Source organism: Zalophus californianus, chromosome 8 (genome assembly GCF_009762305.2).
Source record: "Zalophus californianus isolate mZalCal1 chromosome 8, mZalCal1.pri.v2, whole genome shotgun sequence".
NCBI lineage: Eukaryota > Metazoa > Chordata > Mammalia > Carnivora > Otariidae > Zalophus > Zalophus californianus.
The window spans coordinates 134397525-134417035 of NC_045602.1; the positions used below are offsets into that span (position 1 = coordinate 134397525).

Here is a 19511-nt window from a genome sequence, read left to right on the forward strand (position 1 = left end):
TACACCTGCATTTCTGCAGGCCCCAGAAAGTCTCCCAGCCCTCTCCCTGGGGGCCCCCAGGCCCTAAACAGCCTGTGGCCATGTTTCTGTCTGTGCCACAGGCAATTTCAAGAGACAACTCGACTCAGTAGGGTGTGTGTTTAGTCGTCCACAGCTTAGCACCTCGTGTCTTATTTACCCCTCTCTGCCACCTGCCTGGCCCCAAACCTGTTACTCAACCGCTATATTCCTGCGTTCCTACAAGCCCCAAGAGGAAAGTAAAGGGCAACCCTCTCAGGTACCCTCCCTCCTCGGGAGCTTTGTACTATCACTTTGCTATAGCTCAATAAACCTTGCTTTGCTGCCCCCCACTCTGGTCTACCTCTTCACCCTTCGAAGCGGCATGGCCAAGGACCGCGGGCACCGATGGAGAAAAAATCCTGTAACGAACGCCTGGGTGGTGCAGTGGGTTAAGCGTCAGACTCTTGATTTCGGCTCAGGTCGTGATCTCAGGGTCGAGAGATCAAGCTCCACATCAGGCTCTGCAATGCTGATTCTCTCTCTCATTCCCCCTCTGCCCCTCCCCCCCGAAAAAATAAATAAAGTGATACAAAGGATTTGAATAAAAAAAAGGAAAGTAATAGTCCCCACCTCAAGGAGTTCCTATGAGGATTAAATGAGAGAACATAAGCAAAAAGCTTAGACCAGTAAAGGCACACATGGTGTCGTACATGTCAGCTAGCAGACATATGAAAAAAGCCAAATAAAAGTAAAAAAAAAAAAAAGCCTAATAAGGAAGCTTTCATAGACATTAGGTTTCTATATGCCAGGGATTGTTTTATCCTATTCATTCATTCATTCATTCATTCATTCATTCACAGAGCCAGGGAGGGGCTGAGGGAGAGAAAAGCCGACTCCACGCTGAGCACTGAGCCTAGCGCAGGATTTGATCTCACAACCCTGAGATCAAGACCCCCTCCAACCGAAATCGAGTTGGGCACTCAACCAGCTGAGCCCACCAGGCGCCCCTGCCAGGCATTGTTTTAAACACTTTACATACATCATCTCATTTAATCATCAGTCGCCAACCCCACAAGATAGGGTTACTCTCTCCATTTTGCAGATGTAAACGCTGAGGCACTGAGCGTTGAAGTACTTGGCTGAAGGTAAAAAGAGTTGGGATTTGGAGGAGGCTGGGCTCCCAACCCTGTGGTCTTAACCACGGGAGTAAGAGACAGAGGTGTGGCTCATTTCAGGACAGGCAGACACCACCAGCCTTCCATCACCACGGGCAAGCCTGAATACAATAGGATGTTCAAGCATTTAGGCCCCCTGTTTTCTTGTGTTTAGGATGGTGGGGCCTTGGCTTCCCCCCACTGCCCTGCCAGACAGGGCAAGGCAATGCTTGGAGCCTGAGGCAAAGGAAAAACAGGTGTGCTTATATATGCTTATAAAATATCCTCCCACTTGGAAAAAAATTAATAAAAGCTCTATAGTCAAATGGTGTCTGGGTGGCTCAGTCGGTTAAGCATCTGCCTTCAGCTCAGGTCATGATCCCAGGGTCCTGGGATCGAGCCCCACGTCAGGCTCCCTGCTCAGTGGAGAGCCTGCTTCTCCCTCTCCCTCTGCCTGCCACTCCCCCTGCCTGTGCTCTCTCTCTCCCTGTCAAGTAAATAAATAAAATCTTAAAAAAAAATTTTAAAATAAAGCTCTATAGTCAAAAGCAGGGCTCAGTACAAAGCCCCTGCATGCCCAATCTGCTCGCCGGGCAGCATCTCTCACCAGACACCTGCATGGGGACACAGAGAGGCTTGGGACTGGGGGCTGCTTGGAAGTAATTCTTCCCATTACACACTACCACTGGGTCACAAAACAGACAGCCTGTCTTCATTTACAATTTCGGTATTTTGTTCATCAAGGATTTATTTGTGCTCCTTTGATTTTTTTTTTTTAATCCTGCATTAAAATGTTGTCTTGATTACTGAGTTTTTTGGTGTCTTAAATTTTGCTCCCTCACCCTGGTTCCAACCCTGGTCATTACCCTCCTGTTACTGACCTTGCTAGTAAACTGACTTGCCCTTCTTTTTGGGGTCACCAAGATTCATAGGGGCAGCCAGCTGGTCCAGGTTAAGGGGAACCTGTGGTTTCGGACCTGTCTGAAGGATGGAGGGTCCAAAAGAAGAAACAGATGACTTGGGTATTTGGATGGGATGGGGCTGGGGAAGACTTGGTTTCTGGTAAACAATCACCTCTTTTGGGGTCTCAGTGTTTTCCTGGATATAATTAAAAATCGGATTTATAATCTAATACTTTGGGTGGGGGAAGGGACATAGACAGGAAGAAGCCATCAGATGCTCTTTTTTTTATAAGTTCATATTTAAAAGTTTAAAAGACTTAAACTTCCTTGCCTCCTCTTCACCTTTCCTCCAAGTCTATACAAATGATTGAATTTTTATGACATGTACACGTGAATGAAAGACTTGTTTCTTTAAAACAAAACAAAATCAAAATCTAAATGAGTGGTTTTGAGGAATGCTTGGGTGGCTCAGGTCATGATCCCAGGGTCCTGGGATTGAGTGCTGTGTCGGGCTCCTCGTTCAGCGGGGAGCCTGCTTCTCCCTCTCCCTCTGCCTCTCCCCTCTGCTGGTGCTCTCCCTCTCTCTCTGACAAATAAATAAAATCTTTTTTTTTTTTTTTTTTTTTAAGATTTTACTTATTTATTCATGAGAGACAGAGAGAGAGATTGGCAGAGGGAGAAGCAGGCTCCCAAGGAGCAGGGAGCCCGATGCGGGACTCGATCCCAGGACCCTGGGATCATGACCTGAGCCGAAGGCAGATGCTTAACCATCTGAGCCACCCAGGCGCCCACAAATAAATAAAATCTTAAAAAAAAAATGAGTGGTTTTGAGTAGGGTCTATTGTTTGTTTAAAAGACAAATTTGTGATAAGACTAAAGAACAACCTTTCAATACAAAAAGAGTTCATGTGACCTAGACCCTGGAGACGGATAGAGGAATCCAATACACGGTTATGGTTTGGGAACATGCAAGTTTGATTCATTATACACAGTTTCAGAGTCTCACATACGAACAAGGGAGGAAATGATTTCACACTTGTTTTCCTAGGAATCATTTATGCCACTGGGTCCCCGACTTCAGCATGTACCAGAATGCCCTGGTGGGTTTGCCACAACAGAGTTTGCTGGCTCTACCCCTGGACCTCTAGATTCAGTGAGTCTGGTTGGGGTGGCCCCTGAGAATTGAGTTTTCACACAGGTGTTGCAGATTCTCCTGGACGTGGACTTCCCTTTGGGAATCACTGCTCTGTGCTCTGTCCCAGATTCTAATGCTTAACAACTTTCCAACTGACAAATTAATGCAACTGGACTTGGTCGTAACTGGTTTGCTTATGCAGCAACAGAAACATCTTCCAGCAAAATAAACACTCATTATTGCCTAATAGGATAAACTAGGGCAGGGTCGTGTTCTGAATCTTCTTTAAGCATATCTAAGCTTCTTAGAAAAAGGAAATGTTGGTACAAGGCATTTCTAATTATTAGTTTCGGAGGCTAAAGATTTTGTTCAGGTGAGGAAAATGTATATATAGATGTATTAGTCTTTACAATTTTTTTGGTTGGTGTGCCTGGTATTCAAAAGGGTTGGAGACAGGTATTTATTTCATAGTATAGAGTGGATCTAAGGATTTATATCTTTTCTTTCTTTTAGGTTCTGCTTTTAATTTGGTGTTGATTTTTGCTGGCTAGGGTTTCCCCTCTGAATCCCTGGGTTGCCATGGTGCCATTTTGGCTTTTTAAAGTTGTTGTTGTTTTTGGGCCGAAGGCCCCACCGAAATGAGTTCTTACACGCAGAACTCAGGAGCCTGGGAGCAGGTCCAGGGAAACCAACGTTTGTGTGCCACGTGAGGAAGATGCCGGGGGTAAACGGAAGATACTGAAACGCAGCTTGTCGGATTGAAAAGAGTGGGCAAAGGTGAAAGGACCCACGGGGCTGCTGGGGAAGCCGAGAGCTCTCCAAAAGGGGTCCCACTCCAGTTTCCCTGAAGACCCCACCAGAGGAAAGACCGTGGGGAGGTTGAAACCTTGCCCCGGTGCCAGGTTTTCACGACTATGAATTGTGACAGTATGAGGTGCTCTAGGTTCTGGAGTCAAACATTACATTTGGATATTAACAGTGGCTATTGTATTTTTTAATTATGAAACTAAGACACAGAGGACCAGAAACATACAACAACAACAACAACATACAAATCTTCCTCTCTGGATGAAATTCTGAAATAAACTCAGGATGTTAATGGTGATTAGGGTGTTCATTAAAACAACAACAACAACAACAACAAAAGAAACAAACAAACAAGGGGTGCCTGGCTGGCTCTGTCGGAGGTGTGAGCAACTCTTGATCTTGGGGTCACGAGTTCGAGCCCCTCGCTGGGTGTAGAGATTACTTAAATAAAAACTTAAAAAAAAATTAAAGCAAGACACATTAATTGCAACCCCCCTCCCAAAGGAAAACAAAACCCCAACCATAAGGAAGTAAAGTCAGTTTTCTCTCCACACCCCTCCCCCCAGCCCCATTCTATTGCCTGGGTGTGGCCACCCCAAAACTGTGTGGCCTGTGGCCCTTGTGGGTATTCCTATAACAGGACCAGAAGCACAGCATGTGTTGATCCTAGAATAGAAGAATATTAACGATCAAAATCCTAGTTATATCTTCAACCAAGTTCAGTTTCCCTGTAGTTTTGTATTGACTATTTTTGCCCAAATTGGTGGGGGCTAAGAAACCATGTTCAAACCGCCTTACACTAAATTGTGGCTGTGCCTGTATTTGTTTTTGTTTTCAGAAATGTAAAAATGTACATTTCCCTCTATGGGTGGTTGTAGCATGAAAATCTCTTGGTGCACTTAAAAAACCGTGCCTTTGAAGATAACTGGAAAACAGAGAAACTGGAAGCGGTTACCAGTAGGTGGGGTTGAAACCTGAAGTTTTTCTGTCCCCCCCCCCCCCCTTTCTTTCTCTCTTCTAAAGGCATATGTAAAGGAATCTTGGATAAGTTTTCAACTCACCTCCCTGGGAAAAAAAAAGCACTTTGGGTTGCCTGGGCAGGTTCTGTGTAAAAACCATCAAGGACCCAGGGAAGGAGGGACCATCGCTGAGCATATCCAACTTCTCCTGCTGGTCTGGGTGATCTCAGCCGGCCCCAGGAGGCTCAAACTGAAGATACAGCCAACAAATGGCATTTATTTCTGTGCTGACGGTCTTCCTTAAGAAAACTGCATTTTACTGGGCTCTCCGCTGTTGTGTTGTTTTCGCTATTTTGTTTTGGGGGGTTTTGTTTTTGTAAACAACAGCACTTCACCTCTGTTCTTAAGGCAAAGAGCGGGGATAACCAAGGTGCAGGCAAATTTCTCTGGCACTTAACGAAGACGCCCCAAATCCATCCACCTCCTTCTCCCCCAGGGAATTCACTGCGCCTTTGGTTCAGTTTTAGCTGGACCTGGAAACCTGTGAGGTGCCTCAAGTCCGAATGTCTGAGAATTCACGGAAATGTTAATAGATCTAGCTTTGGAGACCAAATAGATTTAAAATGTCCTTTGCCAGCAAGCTGTAGACGACGTTGAAGAGAATTTCATGATGGAAGCAGTCCCCGTGCGTACTGCTTGTCATACAGGCGTAAAGATCATTCAAAACGCCAGGGAAGACCCTTTTCAATTGGCGAGTTTACTGTTTCCAAGGGGAGGAGGGCAGGGGAGGAGTAACGACGACCTTTCAGGTGTGTCTTCCAATCGCGATAGCCGGTTTTGGCTGTGAATTGAACCCCCCCACCCCCCTGCACTTCCCCCTTCCGTTAATTAAATAAACCTCGGAGCGCTTTTCGGCACACGACTCGGCCCTTGGGGATCTCTTCCAGCGTTGCTCCCATTCTTAAAATCCTCAACGCACAGAGGTTGAAGAGCTGGCGGCATGAATTTCCAGCTCCTAAGGGTGAGAAGAGAGGTGTTGGGTGGAGGGCAGACGGCAGGGAGGAGAGGCATGCGGGAGGATGCCCGCTGGGTGGGGAGGGCGCGCGTGGGGGCGCAGGGTGGCTCCCGGGCGCTGCCCCCTCCTGGCGCCAGAAGCCGAGTCCGCGTCGCCAGGCCCCTGGCCCCAGTGGGCCTCCTCGTCGCCTGGAGGCGATCAGAGAAATGCGTTAAGGCCGCCGGGCTTAGTTGGCCTGGAGGTGTATGGTGTTCTCGGACGCCGAGCGGAGAAGGCCTCCGGGGACGCTGGACTGGAGCCTTGGTCCTCCTGCTTGCGCTCGGAGCGGTTAGGCTGCGTACGGGTGGGCCCTGGGATATAGTGGGGAAGTGACAGGCACTCTGCAGCCAAGCGTGGCCTCTGGAGGGCGGCGATCCCCCGGGGCGGCGTGGGGGGGGGGGCGAGAGCCAGGCTTGTCTCTAACAGGTCTCCAAGAGAGCCGCTAGGGAGGTGGCCTCGAATAGCAGGCATGTTTGCGGCTTTGAGGTAGTTGGACGACCAAAAATTCACCTTCGCCTGCTGAGAAATGGGGTTGTGGTTGTCAAGTTAGAGACTATACCCACGACCTCTGCGCTGGGCGAGCGCTCTTCAAATCAGCGCCCAGACTAGACCAGGGACAGAGATGGGCCCGGGCGCTCCCTGGATCTTGGGTCCTGCAGGCTCCCTCAGCTCTGGGAGAAGCAGATTTTTCGAGGAAGGGCTACAGGCCGTGAAGCCCCTCCCTTCAAGCACCCGGCCTGCAGCCGTGCGCTTAGAAGTGAGCAGTAAATGGAGTTGGGCTGGACCCCGGGTTAAGTAAGAAGCCTCTATGCGTGTGCGGCGGGCGCTTTGCACACTATCAAAACAACCTACTATTTTTGTATTATTGCTGTTATTTTGGAGTGGCTGTGAAATGATGCATGTGGCGCCCCAGGGCGTGCCCCTTTAGTGGGCTTAGACAGTTGGGGGTATTCTTTGGTGCCAAGTGTGTCTGTCCAGTGGGGTGACTGTGCCGCGAACGGAGGTTGTGGAATAGAGGGTAGGATGCGTGAAGGGGCAAGCTCCTCGATTGCTGCAGGCCCCGGCTTTTCGGCTCTGCTTAACCCGGCTGGCCACTTAACCGCGGTCTCTGCGGGAGCTCACGCTGCTCCAAGGGGCGGGACAGACACCTTGCGCGCGGCGCGGCGTCCTCGAGGGCGCTCTGGGGCCTCCACCTGCAGCTCAGGCGCCCCCTCCCTGGGGCGGGAAAAGTCTCAGGCCAACCCCAATCCAGCTCTACCTGCTCCGCCGCCTTCCTTGGTTTGCGGGGGTGGGAAGTTGGAGGAGGCTGCAGACTCCCGCCTGCGCCTCTACGCAGACGCCTCCGCTTCTCGCGACTCGGGTTTCTTGGGCCATCAGAGCGTGCTGGGGGCCCGGGTCCGGGCTTCAAGCGTGTGTGAGCGCAGGCTCCCTAGGGGGCGACAGAGGGGAGCAGCTGACCACCCTCTATCCCCATACCCACGATTTTGCGTGGCGTTCTGCGAGGCTCACCCCCGGGATCCCCTAGTTCTGTTTACAGTTAAGCGGCTGCGAAGCCTCGGAGGGTCCTGAGGGGGCACCCTTCCGGGAGCGGTGGCTGCCCAGGGGCGCGGCCACGCAGGCCCGGGTGTTCCCGCGGCGAGGGGCGGGGGCTTTGGAGGGAGGTCCGTCCTGGGTGCGGGAGCCATTCGCTCCCTGCTTTCCGCAGAGAGAAGAAGTAAAGTAGAGCTCAAGGAAGGGCTGGGGCTTCCAGCACGCCGACGCGGGCGCGCGCGTGCCGGGGTTCCAGCCCCGAGTCGAGGGTGCGCGTGTTTGGGCAGGGTCTCCGGGGCCGGGAAGATTGAGGATTTGCTTGCGCCGCCTTCCATCCCGGTCGCGGAAGCCGCGCTCTGCCTTGAACGCATGCCCCTGGCAGAGGGGGCAGCGCCGGTGACCCGGGCGCTGCCTGGGGAATGAATGGCCCTTGCCAAGCGGTTCGGAAACATCTAGGTCCACGGGGCTCCCCGAACGGAGGCGCGCAGCCCCTCAGGGGCTCTGCCCCAGGGCTGGGAGGAATCTCTGTCCCTACGGGTTGCTTCGGCCACAGCTGTTGCGGGAAGGACGGCCGGGGCCTGGGTTGGGGGGGTTGGCCCGTTTCTGCCCTGCCCAGGTTCCAAACCTGCCTGGGGGAAAAGTTGCCGGCGTGGACGAGACAACTTGTTCAAGTTACACCCGAGGCGGGGTCTTTGGGTCAAACCCAGGTCTAGAAGGCCCTGCGTGGAGGAGAGCCTCCGCGTCACCGCTCTCGCAGTCTGGAGTGCCCGAAGGAGGCGCGCAGCTTCCCTCTCGGGAGTGCCTGGGACCCCAACCTTCCACGTCCTGCTGTGCCCGTGTCCGATGCCTGCGTGGCACAGGTGCCCCCCGTCCCCACCCCTCCTCCAACCCCCGAATACCAGGAACGCTGCTTTTTCGGTTGTTTTACCCCCAGGCCTCGGTGTTTTGGAAGCGAGGTGTCCGGGGTAGTGTGTGCACTGCCCTTTGTACTTTTAGTGCAAAGCCCCGAAAAGCCCCCAGTAGTTTCATTTCCAGGTTTTGTTCTCACATTTGGTAGGACTATCACCTCGGGTCTGTCTACTCTAAGGCAAGAGAGGACGTTTCACTTCGAGGACGCCCATTTTTATTTCAGTTATTCTATTTTAGGCCCATCTGGCTCTAAAGAAATGCCAAAGCTCAAACAAACCCGAGAAGGAGCAGGAAAGTGATGTGTGCAAATCATTCTGTAGATGGGGAGTAGTGTCCACTCCAGGCCCGGAGCACTGTACCGATGGGTATTAATTACTGCATAATCGGTTTCGGAATCAGATCGAAATAGTCCCCTTCTCCAATTCTCTCAGAATGTTTAAATTCAGATCCAGGAGTCAGATGGGACGTCCCAGTAAAATTCGCCCTTGAAAATTAGCGACTTTCCCCTTGCAGTGAAAAAGGTCAATTACAGTAATTGGGCCAATGGATTTCGTTTCTTTAAAAATTTTTTTATATTGCGCATTGCATTCAAGTTTGGGTGGCAAATAAATATTGGGGCTAGAGGCCGCGTTTCTGTGTAAGTTTCGTTTTCAGCCTGCGTCCTCAGAACGGGGGTACTCACCCCTCCCGCGGGGTCCCTCTCCGGCCCCTCCCTCTTCTCCCTTCCCCCGCGCGTGGCGCTTGGGTTTTTGTATTCGGCCCCGCACCTCTTTTCCTGGGTGAGTTGAAGCTTCTGAGTGCCTGGCCCGTCGGAGGCAGCTGCCGAGCCGGCGCTGGGCAGGGCTGGGCAGGGCTGGGCAGGGCTGGGTGAGGGCGCGCGGGTGACCCCCAGCCGCAGTCAGCGGCGGAGATGCAGCTTGGGGCGATGGCGGCCAGACGCCGTTGTCCAGACTTCGCGGCTGGTGGAGGCCCGCCCGCTCCGTGGCGCTCCGGGCCGACTTCCCCAGAAGGCCTTCCCTCCTCCAGCCCCTCGGAGGAATGGGCCGGCGCTATGACCACGGAGAGGGAGGGAAGGGGAGGCGTCTCTCGGAGGGATTGGGGCTCCGGCTGCAAGATCCCAGCCCAAACCTTAAGTCTCCGTGGGGTGGACATTTTAGGAGATAAGGGGGACCCCAGCTGTTAAAATACCCGAACGCGGGGTCTCTTAAGTCCAGGTGACAACGTCTTCTGGAGGATGGGGGAAGGCGCGTTGGGGAAAAAAGAGGGGGGCTCTTAGGTATTTGGGATCCCGGGCCCCAGCTCTGCCAACCTCAAGGTGAGTGTATGTTGGGGATGACTGATGGAAGGCGCAAGGGGGACCCCGACCTAGCAGATCGGCGGCTGTCAGAGAGGTGCCGCACACTTGCCTCCTCTCCGCGCCCCCCGCAGCGTGGTTCTAGGCGCGGCGCCCCGCCGGGGTGCAGGGCGGAGCTAGGCTGGGACTGGCTGGGGGCTGCCCCGCCCGGCGACTGGGCCTTGGTGCCGGCCCCCGGGGAGGAGTTATGATAATTTCCTTCTCATTAAGGCGCCCGGGTCCCCCGGCTATTGCCGGGACACACAGTGCGGGCGCGGCTTCTCGGGTCCCCGGCAGCGGCTTGTACACGCGCGGCGGCAGCATCTACGCTCGCAGAGCCGCCGATGCGCGTCCAGTGACCGGGACAGCGAGGCCCTCGCGTGGCGGGGGCGGCGGCAGACGCCTAGCCACCGTGACCCCCATTTTGGATTTACCGCTCGGGGGGTGGGGGGAGCCTGGATTTAACTGGCGCCTGTTTTGGGGGACGCCGGACGCCATGTTGTGGAAAATAACCGATAATGTCAAGTATGAAGAGGACTGCGAGGTGAGCTGGGCGCAGGGGCGCAGTCTGGCCCCGCCCGAGGACAGCCTGGGAGGCGGGGGCCGCCGGACCCAGGTCGGGGCGAGGGCGCGGGAGCAGCGAGCAGGCACCAGCCTCTGCCCCTCGATGGGACGGGGTCCACTTTTCCGGACGCCCCCTAGTCCGTTTCTCCGGGGCTCTCTTCCTGAATCGGGCCTTTTCCTAAACATCCACCCCCGGGAACAAGGCCTGGAAAGAGAATGGCAGATCCCACCCGCAAAGCTTACCGGTCGGTCTCTTGCGAAGCAAAACAGCCCTTCTAACCTTTTTCTCGGAAGAGCGTCTCGTCTACAACCCTTAGACGTGGCTTTTACGCACCGTATCTCTGTCCAAAGGGGTCAGACGGGGCGACCTGCCGGCGACACCTTTGCAGAGTCTCCTCCGAGGCGGGCTTGTCACCTGCCCCGCTAACTCCTCGGAGAAACAAGAAAACAACAGAAGTTTGGCTTTTAAGAGAAGTGGGGGCTGGGGAGTGCTGGTGGGGGGGCCCTGAGGCCAGATGGGGCCGTAAGCGCTCGGGAGTGCTCCAGCCAGTCGGACAGGTTGAGCTAGAGTTTCGGAGAGTGGGAGGGAGGGAGGCGGCGAGCGGGAAGAGGAAGACGCGGGCGGCGGGCGGTGTGCGCCAGGGCGCTGGCGGAGCGGAGCCGGGCCTGGGGGGCCGCGGGAGGGCTGCGCGCCCGCGGGACCTCAAGAGACTGCCCCTGTCGGCAGGCCCGGGCACTTCCGCTAGGGGGCGACAGTGCCATGTTTCTCCCGGCTCCCCGCTCTCCCTGTGACCCCTCGAACCCAGGGAGACAAGTCCTTTAAGAATTAAGTAGGATAGTCTTGGGGCGAGGGACGTGCGCAGGCAAGGTTGCCCAATATTCGGGGTCCTTAATTCTCCCCCTGTGCCCCGATTTGTGGGGACACTGACCGTGGCCGGGCAGGGCGGCCTCACTTGCTATTCCGTCTTGGTCGGGACGCTGCTAACAGGCAGGGCAGCCCCAGCTGCGGTGCGTTCCTTCCCGAGCTCCTCGGGCGGCGCTGGGTGGCAGGCCTGCTAGGGAGCGTCACTCACCCGGAGGTCTTTGTCCTGAGGGCGTGGAAGGGGAGGTTCCCTGGGGCGTGGAAGATGCGCACTTCCCGCTTTGTGCGCTTTATCCGCGCTTGCAGCTTCCCCCGGTTCTTTGGTCGGGCGCCGCCATGTGCGGGCTAGTGAGCGAGCGTACTGCGCACCGTGCTCGCCGCATGCCGACTTCCTCGCGGTACCCGGATCTCGGCTTCTCCTGGCCGAAGGCCTGGGGTTCGGACTTGGCGCTTCAGAGCGCCTCGGGCGTCGCAGGGCCCAGGCCTTCGCCGCCGGGCTTTGAGGACGCGTTCCTCCAGGTTTTTCGAAATCTCTCTTTACTCCGTGGACTCGGGTTTTGCAACGAATCCCCCGGGGCACTTTGCCTCCGGGTGCCCTCCGGCTGGAGGGCCGGCCCCGAGGGTTGGGTACGGGCTGGTGCGGTGGGTCCCCTGGGGCCTCGCCCCTCAGCGTAGCGGCAGCGGCCAGTTCGCAATAGCGGGGTTTCGTACTAGCGGGGTCTCTACTTCTCTCTCCCAGGATCGCCACGATGCGAGCAGCAATGGGAACCCGCGCCTCCCCCACCTCTCCTCCGCCGGGCAGCACCTCTACAGCCCCGCGCCGCCCCTCTCCCATACTGGAGTCGCCGAATACCAGCCACCACCCTACTTTCCACCGCCCTACCAGCAGCTGGCCTACTCGCAGTCGGCCGACCCCTACTCGCATCTGGGAGAAGCTTACGCCGCTGCCATCAACCCCCTGCACCAGCCAGCGCCCACCGGCAGCCAGCAGCAGGCCTGGCCGGGCCGCCAGAGCCAGGAGGGGGCTGGCCTGCCCTCGCACCACGGGCGCCCGGCCGGCCTGCTACCCCACCTCTCCGGGCTGGAGGGTGGTGCCATGAGCGCCCGCAGGGATGCCTACCGCCGCACGGACCTGCTCTTGCCCCACGCGCACGCCCTGGATGCCGCGGGCCTGGCTGAGAACCTGGGGCTCCACGACATGGCCCACCAGATGGAGGAGGTGCAGGTGAGAAGCGCCTCGGCTCTTGCCCCTCCTGCCCGGACCTGTTCACCCCCAGCTTCTCCTACCCCCCCCCCCCCACGCTCCCCCGAACTTAAGGGAAACTTTGTCGTTTCTTCCCCAGAATGTTGACGACCAGCACCTGCTTCTGCACGATCAGACTGTTATTCGCAAAGGTAGGTAGTGAGAGCAAACTTCTCTCCTCCGCCGACAGTGCATGACCTGGCAAGGTGGGGGCATTTGGTGGCCGGCTTGGGACATTTGTGCTGGGGGAGGGACTGACCAGGGCTGGGGGAAGGTAGGTTTTTTTGGAGTAAGAAGAGATCTCTTTCCGAACTAAATGAGAAAGGTTGGTAGTAAAACTCTTAGGAGCTGCCTCGATTAAGAGATTAATCAGGATTTGTTACTCCATAGCGTTCTCTTGGGGAATATGATCCCTTGAATTGGATGGTGTTTTTACAGTGTGTCTTCCAGAGTGAGTTAACACTGTGATTTAATTTGGAAGAAAACACACCACACACCTTATTTGGGTGGTCGATTCTGTGACAATTGTTGAATGAGTGGATGTGATTTCTATTTTCGATTTCAAATGTGCATCTGCTGAGGATGATGAATTCTAATCCTGACCTGCAAGAAGAGGTTTTGAAACAGTTTGGCCTACCAAATACACAGCTTTAAAAGGACCGGGGTGGGATGACGGGCCGGAGCTCGGGTTTATGGAGGGTAGTGGGGGAGGGGACTGGAAAATTGGATCACTCTGGGAGTGTCTTCGGGAAATTAAGTCGGTGTACTGACAGGATTACCAGTCCGGCTGTTGTGGAGATGGAGTAGTCCTCCTAGGTAAAGGGTAGTTACTGTCACCTACTGGAAGTTAAACTGCTCAAAGTCAATTGGGAAATGGTTTTTGAAGAAAAACTCAGAAAATAAACTGGATTTCCCAGGAAACTTGTAACAGAACGGGTTTGTTTGTATTTTTAAATTTACCGTGATCAGTTACACAAAATTTTCAGCAAAGGATCTGAATGTGTCCGGTGATTTTGGTTGTTTGTCGAATGAGGAAGAAAAAAAGGAATTGCCATTTATTTAGGATTGAAGCAGTCTTTTGAAAACAAATGTTCTAATTAAACAGATTTTAACAGTGGCTCGAAAATGAAAACCCTCCATGCTTGGGGTCGTGACTAATTAGCTTTGTTAAGGTGTTAACTTGTGAATTTCAGATTCGATTATCTTTGAAGAATATGACTTAAAAAAAATCTGCTTGCAATTTACATAGTCTTAACATACAGCGTAGTTTGCTTACAGAGCTCTTTTGGCTTTGGTGAGTGGTTTGAAAAGGTCCCTTTTTCCTAAGTGCAGCTCTTGGGACTGTCACTTGTGATCTTCATTCACAGGTCCTATTTCAATGACCAAGAACCCCCTGAGTCTCCCTTGTCAGAAGGAGCTGGTGGGGGCTGTGATGAATCCCAGCGAGGTGTTCTGCTCGGTCCCTGGAAGATTGTCCCTCCTCAGCTCCACCTCTAAATACAAAGTGACAGTTGCTGAAGTCCAGAGGCGATTGTCCCCACCTGAATGCTTAAATGCCTCATTACTGGGAGGTGTTCTCAGAAGGTACATGGGGACACACGGCCACGGTGGTTGGTGGTTGGGTGGTTGGAAGGTGAATAACATAAAAAAACCAAGGAGGTATTTTTAACATTTATGTAACTTTTATACTTAACACTGAATTCTAATCGGCTTAGAGTTTTAGTACATTCCTTTTCTTTTAGAAAGTGCCAGATGTAGAAGGAAGTGCTAAAACAGTGCTCACAAATTACCATTTGGTTAGGATTTAATTCCATGTATGAAGTGGTGGCATCCTGATGGAGGGAGATGCTCCATGGGTTTTGTTGTCCCAGGGGGCTTGGGGGGGCTGCTAGAGTTTTTATACGTGTAAATTTATCCACTCCTGCACAATTTGCAGTGTTCTGTGATTGGAAAAACAATGTTGGTGATGGTAAGAAAGAGCATTAATTACAGGGGACTCCCTGTATCACTTGATTATGATCCACATAATGTAGATACTCTGACAGATTTCCGTTTTGATTGCAGCAGTGTAGGAATTTAGAATTTTAAAAGTGTGGTGTCTTGAGAATAGCTACAGTTCACTTTCTTGTACCCAGAGCCAAATCCAAAAATGGAGGCCGGTCCTTGCGAGAGAAGTTGGACAAGATCGGGTTGAATCTGCCAGCCGGGAGACGGAAAGCTGCACACGTCACTCTCCTGACGTCCTTAGTAGAAGGTCAGTGGAGTTTTGTTTCTGTTTTATGGTGTTTTTAGTTTGCGCTGTGTCGTCTGTGTCTTTAATCCCTGAAGGAAAGCCTAAAAACGGCTCTGTCACAAACAGAGATGAAGATGAGTTGTCATGCAGTGACATCACAGTAATTTTATCAAATGCATTAACACTTAAATCCCTGACTGCTTAAGTATGCTGTTCTGGGTTCTCCAGAAAAATCACTGTGTAAAAGAAATTGGTTTCCCTGACCCAGGAACTCTCACCGTTAGAGTGTTGGGACATTTCCTCCGAGTGAACCAGGTTTTGGAAGATGGGATCGGTCACCTGGGCACACTTTTAGAAAGCTGGTTGTGGTATTGGTGGGAAGAAGCACCGATGCCAGCTTGGGTAGCTGTGGAATATCAGGATTGTGGTCATTGAAGAGAAAAGCCCTTGTAGATGGTGGGATTAACCCAATTCACAAGCCCTTTGTTCATTTCCCGCATGAAGAAAAAAATTAGTGGGGCCCCTCTCCCCAGTCCTAAAATCGTAGGATGTAACATTTTAGTGTATTGAATGGGTCTGTACCCCCAATCTGGAAGGGAGCCAAGAATGCAATTACAGCCTTTAAAAATAAGTGGGGGCCGGGCGGGGGGGGGCGGTTAAGGGAAAAGTGAAATAATTTTTTTTCAAAAACCAGCTCATTGTTGCTGTGTACAGGGAAAATGGAGTGGAGCACGGAGAGGCTGATCCTGAAGGCTGGAGCAGCCTCCTCGCCCAATCAGCAGGGCGCTGGGCTCCGCTCAGGGCTGGGGGGAGCCAATGAGGGGTGGTCCCCTGGTGGCCAGGCAGTCTTTTGAACACTTTCTGTCCCTGGTCTAATGGCGCTGCTGCGCGCTGAAAGGGACTTGGCAGAGCCCGGCTCTACCTTTTTACGAGTGTCTTTGGAGGTCAGGGCAAGGAGAAAGGAGCTGCCTGTTAGTTAGCTGCCTGTTGGAGCACAGCTGTCCTGCGTGGAGAATGGTGGGTTCTGCGTGCGGGGCGCATAAATGTGGCTCCTCGAGGTTTTCTTGCTAGCCAGGCTGAGGTGCTTGAACAAGAAAGTGTGTGCCAGAACAATGGTTCTCAGATTCTGATTTAGTAATTCTGGGGAGGCGAGTGGAGGAGACGGGGTGGGGGTGGGGGGTGTCACTCTCGGGGTTTCTGGAAAGCTCTGGCCAGCCTTGGCACCTTGGAGCCAGGCCCGGGTATCTCCGGTCAGAGATGAGTCCTCTTTGGTTTTCTCTCCCTCTGAACCCCGAGTGATTTGGACAAAAGAGGGTGGGTAGTCCAGGTTGGTAGCTGGGCTTCTTCACATTAACATTTCCAGTGGAAACACAGCCCTGCCTTTCTTTGTGAAAAGAAACATCCCCGAGCCCTGCCTCCTTCCGTAATGGGGCACCCCTGGTTTAAAAAGAAGGTTCCCCGTCAAACACTTGGTCACGGTTTCATAAAGAGAAGTGACCAGTTGACTTTTGTGCAACGTGCTCACCTTTAAGTTTCCCTACTTCTCCACAGTGGTAACTTTTTTTATCGAGAGAAAGCATGGGTGTGCCTCAGAATCTTAAGTCGGGGTCCAAGACGGGTTTGCGTTATTCCAGGGCAGTGAAGAATGTCAGTCATTTTTTCCACACGCTGTGTGTTTTCCTGCTCTGTTCCCAGGGGAGCAAGGCCACTGAAAGTACCCAGGAAGTGCCACTTGCCCGCCGAATTGTTTTCCTTGTGGGTGATTTCATTTTAAAGTGCCAAGTGACTGGTGGACCCTCCGGGTTAGAAAAAGAGGAGAGGGAGGTTTGCCGGGGGTGACTGCGGGCCTTCTAAGTCTCTTGTCACTGCTGATTATTTTAGGTGAGGCGGTTCATTTGGCTCGGGACTTTGCCTATGTCTGTGAAGCAGAATTTCCTAGTAAACCCGTGGCGGAATATCTAACGAGACCTCATCTTGGAGGGCGGAATGAGATGACAGCTAGGAAGAACATGCTGCTGGCTGCCCAGTGAGTATCCAGACTTGAATTTGGTGGCTGGGTGTTACTGATCTTGAACTTGGGGGGCGGAGGGGTGCCCAGTAACAGTCCCTGGTGCTCAAGAAAGAAAGGCTCGGTAAACAAAGGTATGGAGCAAAAGGAACTGGCCAGGGGGCTTTCTTTGACAAGGCAGAAAGATGGATTCTTGGGTAGGACTTAGAAGAAGAAGTAAAATGAATGTATTGCTCAGTAGTGAGTGTTTTTTGGAGCTGCTCAGTTAGGCAGCTCAGAATAGTTCAACTACCCTTTCATTATTGTGTCTCCATATCTTAGAAAAATGTGTTGGAAACACTTTGGTCACATCCAGTCAAGATTGTGGGTGCCTTCTGCCTCCTGAAAAGACATTTTTGGTTTTTTAAATGTAACGATTGGGTTGGATTTGTAGGAGACACGTGGGCAAGCTAAGTGCCTCAAGCCCTACTTAATGCAGCTGCAGGATTTCTCTGGAAGCCAACAGTAAATTAGTTCAAAATTATGGTAAACGAGGCAGAAGTCGTCCAGTCGGGAAATGGGGCAAAAGGAAGCAGAGTGACCTAGCCTGTATAAACAGTGAGTTTTGGTGGAGATGTGGATTCTTGGGGTTCTTGAAGAAGAAATTGGTGTCTGGGTACCGAGCTGTACCGAATAAATGGCTATCCATTGTTAAACACCCTCCTGGGCTGGAATCCTGACCCCACCTCTTGCACTGGTCCTGGTGACCTTGGCCCTTTGACTGGGGTTAATCCCGTTATGAGGATTAAAGAAGGGAGTGCTTGCAAAGAGTTGAGCTCAGGGCCTGGCGTGCATAATAGGTGCTGAGTGTGAAGCAGTTGACTGTTAGTAGCAAAGTCTATTTCTTTTGAAATCTCTGGTGGCCTCCTGGGTGTCCTCCTTGGGGTGCTTTGGCTTTGTCCTCTTGCCCTGTCACGAGCTAGATGGAGCTCACAGGTGTGTGTTGACTGTCCTCCCAGGCAGGTGTGTAAAGAATTCACAGACCTCCTCAATCAAGACCGAACCCCCAACGGCAACAACCGGCCCACCCCGGTCTTGGAGACGAACATACAGAACTGCTTGTCTCATTTCAGCCTGATCACCCACGGGTTCGGCAGCCAGGCCATCTGTGCGGCTGTGTCGGCCGTGCAGAACTACATCAAAGAGGCCCTGATAGTCATAGACAAATCCTATATGAACCCCGGAGACCAGAGTCCAGCCGATTCTAGCAAAACCCTGGAGAAAATGGAGAAGCACAGAAAATGAAGGATGGGCGTGAGCCAAGGGCTGAAGAGTCTCAAAGGAAAAGGACTCCATGATCATTCTCAACCCGGACAGACTGGGAGACCCCTCTTGCCGGGGGACAGTTTTTGACCCACCTTCCCATGAAAAAGGCCTCCACTCATTTTCTGGATCTTGACGTGCCCTCCTGGATTCCTTAGTGTTCTTTTCTCTAGCGCTGAAGTGTGTCTCCTTAACTCTGGACAAGGGATCGGAAGGTGACAAGTGCTGGTTCTTTGTTCATTAAGCTCATTTTATTCTTTTGAACCCCATTCTTTTCTCTGAAAGTGGTGCTACAAGTTTTAGAACCTTTTAAATAAATTCCCGGGGCTCACGAGAAAACCCACACCGGTAGCTGTTGAAATGTCAGATTGGTGCGATTCAGGTCGACAGTAACTTGCAGTGTTAAGGTAATGGTTGGCTTTTTGTGTCCACTCAATATTTATCTAAAAGTATTTATCTGGCTTCTTCAGATATCAAATCCTACAGACCGTAGGAAGCAAAGATTCTCTCTGCTTAGCAGCTAGTTTAATAGGTGGTATTTGACACTCTTGAACCCCTCGTTGAAAGGGGGCCTTTGGGTTTTACGAAACTTGTAGAAATGAAGCCTGCTGATGATCTTGTGTTCTTTTTGTCTTTTTTTTTTTTAATTCGGAGAGTTAACTCTTCAAATGAGAGACTCTGAAATGTCATGTTCCTTTAAGGTACTGAAGCTTTATTTGCATATTTATTTCACATCTTGGTGTTTCGAGTAAACTTGAAAGGGGTAGGCATGAAGCGGTTTTTTTTTTTTGTTTCTTTGTTTTTGTTTCTGCTGCCCGCCCCAAGTCCCGTAGGAGGCTCTGTATGTTGAGAAACAGTGCGTTGAGTGTACAGATTTTATTTATGCATAATTTAATGGGGTCTGTAAATACGGGTGCACTTCTTAAGACTTTTGACAAATGGGATTCGATTTTCATATTAACTTCTAAAGGTGATGGGGTAATCTTAAACTCTTCTTAGGTTTTATTCATATGTACGCAGGGTATTAAGAGTTAAGAGGATCCTGGGCTCTGTTCTTGATGGGGAAGATTCTATTTAATTGAAACTCTCTGTTCACAAAGCAGTAACTTTGTGTCTCAATCCCATCATGCTGGACCGGAAGATGGGTGTGTGGTACCGTGCGTGGGGGTGAAATGGAGGTTTTTGGAAATGGCTGTAAACGTTCCGCGAGTAATTGTTGTGTGTAACAATACCTGTATAATAAAAAGTATTCTCCATAGAAGCTGTGAATGTTGGGTTACAACTTGGTTTTTTCTGAGTCTCTGGGATGAGTGGGGTAGTGGCTGAGCTTAATTTATGGTTTGGCTGTGGCTTTGTTAATGGGACTGAGCAGGAAGGTTGTGCGCCAAGGGAAGTCTGAAGTTTCATTTTCTGTCCCATCTAGGCTGCAGGAGGGCCTTGCTCTCCGCGGCGGCCCTCCGCTGTGTGTAGTACCCCTCTCCCGCCGCTAGGGCTGCCTGGAAGCGTATGGGACCCT

General features: G+C 52.2%; 1 protein-coding gene across 2 annotated transcripts; it reads left to right on the top strand.

The window, feature by feature from the left end:
* The first annotated feature begins 10072 nt into the window (after positions 1–10072).
* On the top strand, positions 10073–19256 carry TFAP2C (transcription factor AP-2 gamma). 2 transcript variants are annotated; one of them, XM_027620599.2, is made up of 7 exons: positions 10073–10327; positions 11949–12434; positions 12553–12604; positions 13820–14036; positions 14588–14706; positions 16567–16711; positions 17692–19256. In XM_027620599.2, exons 1-7 carry the CDS (start codon positions 10280–10282, stop codon positions 17975–17977), a joined length of 1353 nt encoding a protein of 450 aa, XP_027476400.1. In that variant the 5' UTR covers positions 10073–10279; the 3' UTR covers positions 17978–19256. The 2 variants fall into 2 exon arrangements, with proteins under 2 accessions (XP_027476400.1, XP_027476401.1); XM_027620600.2 differs by having other exon boundaries at positions 17806–19256.
* Positions 19257–19511: the final 255 nt, after the last annotated feature.

What these genes read in the sequence shown, in the direction of transcription:
- TFAP2C (XM_027620599.2), top strand. Translation starts at nt 10,280, where the DNA reads ATGTTGTGGAAAATAACCGATAATGTCAAGTATGAAGAGGACTGCGAG. An exon ending in TCAGACTGTTATTCGCAAAG is followed by an intron (nt 12,605 to 13,819) that starts GTAGGTAGTGAG and finishes CTTCATTCACAG; the next exon opens with GTCCTATTTCAATGACCAAG. An exon ending in CTGGGAGGTGTTCTCAGAAG is followed by an intron (nt 14,037 to 14,587) that starts GTACATGGGGAC and finishes TCTTGTACCCAG; the next exon opens with AGCCAAATCCAAAAATGGAG.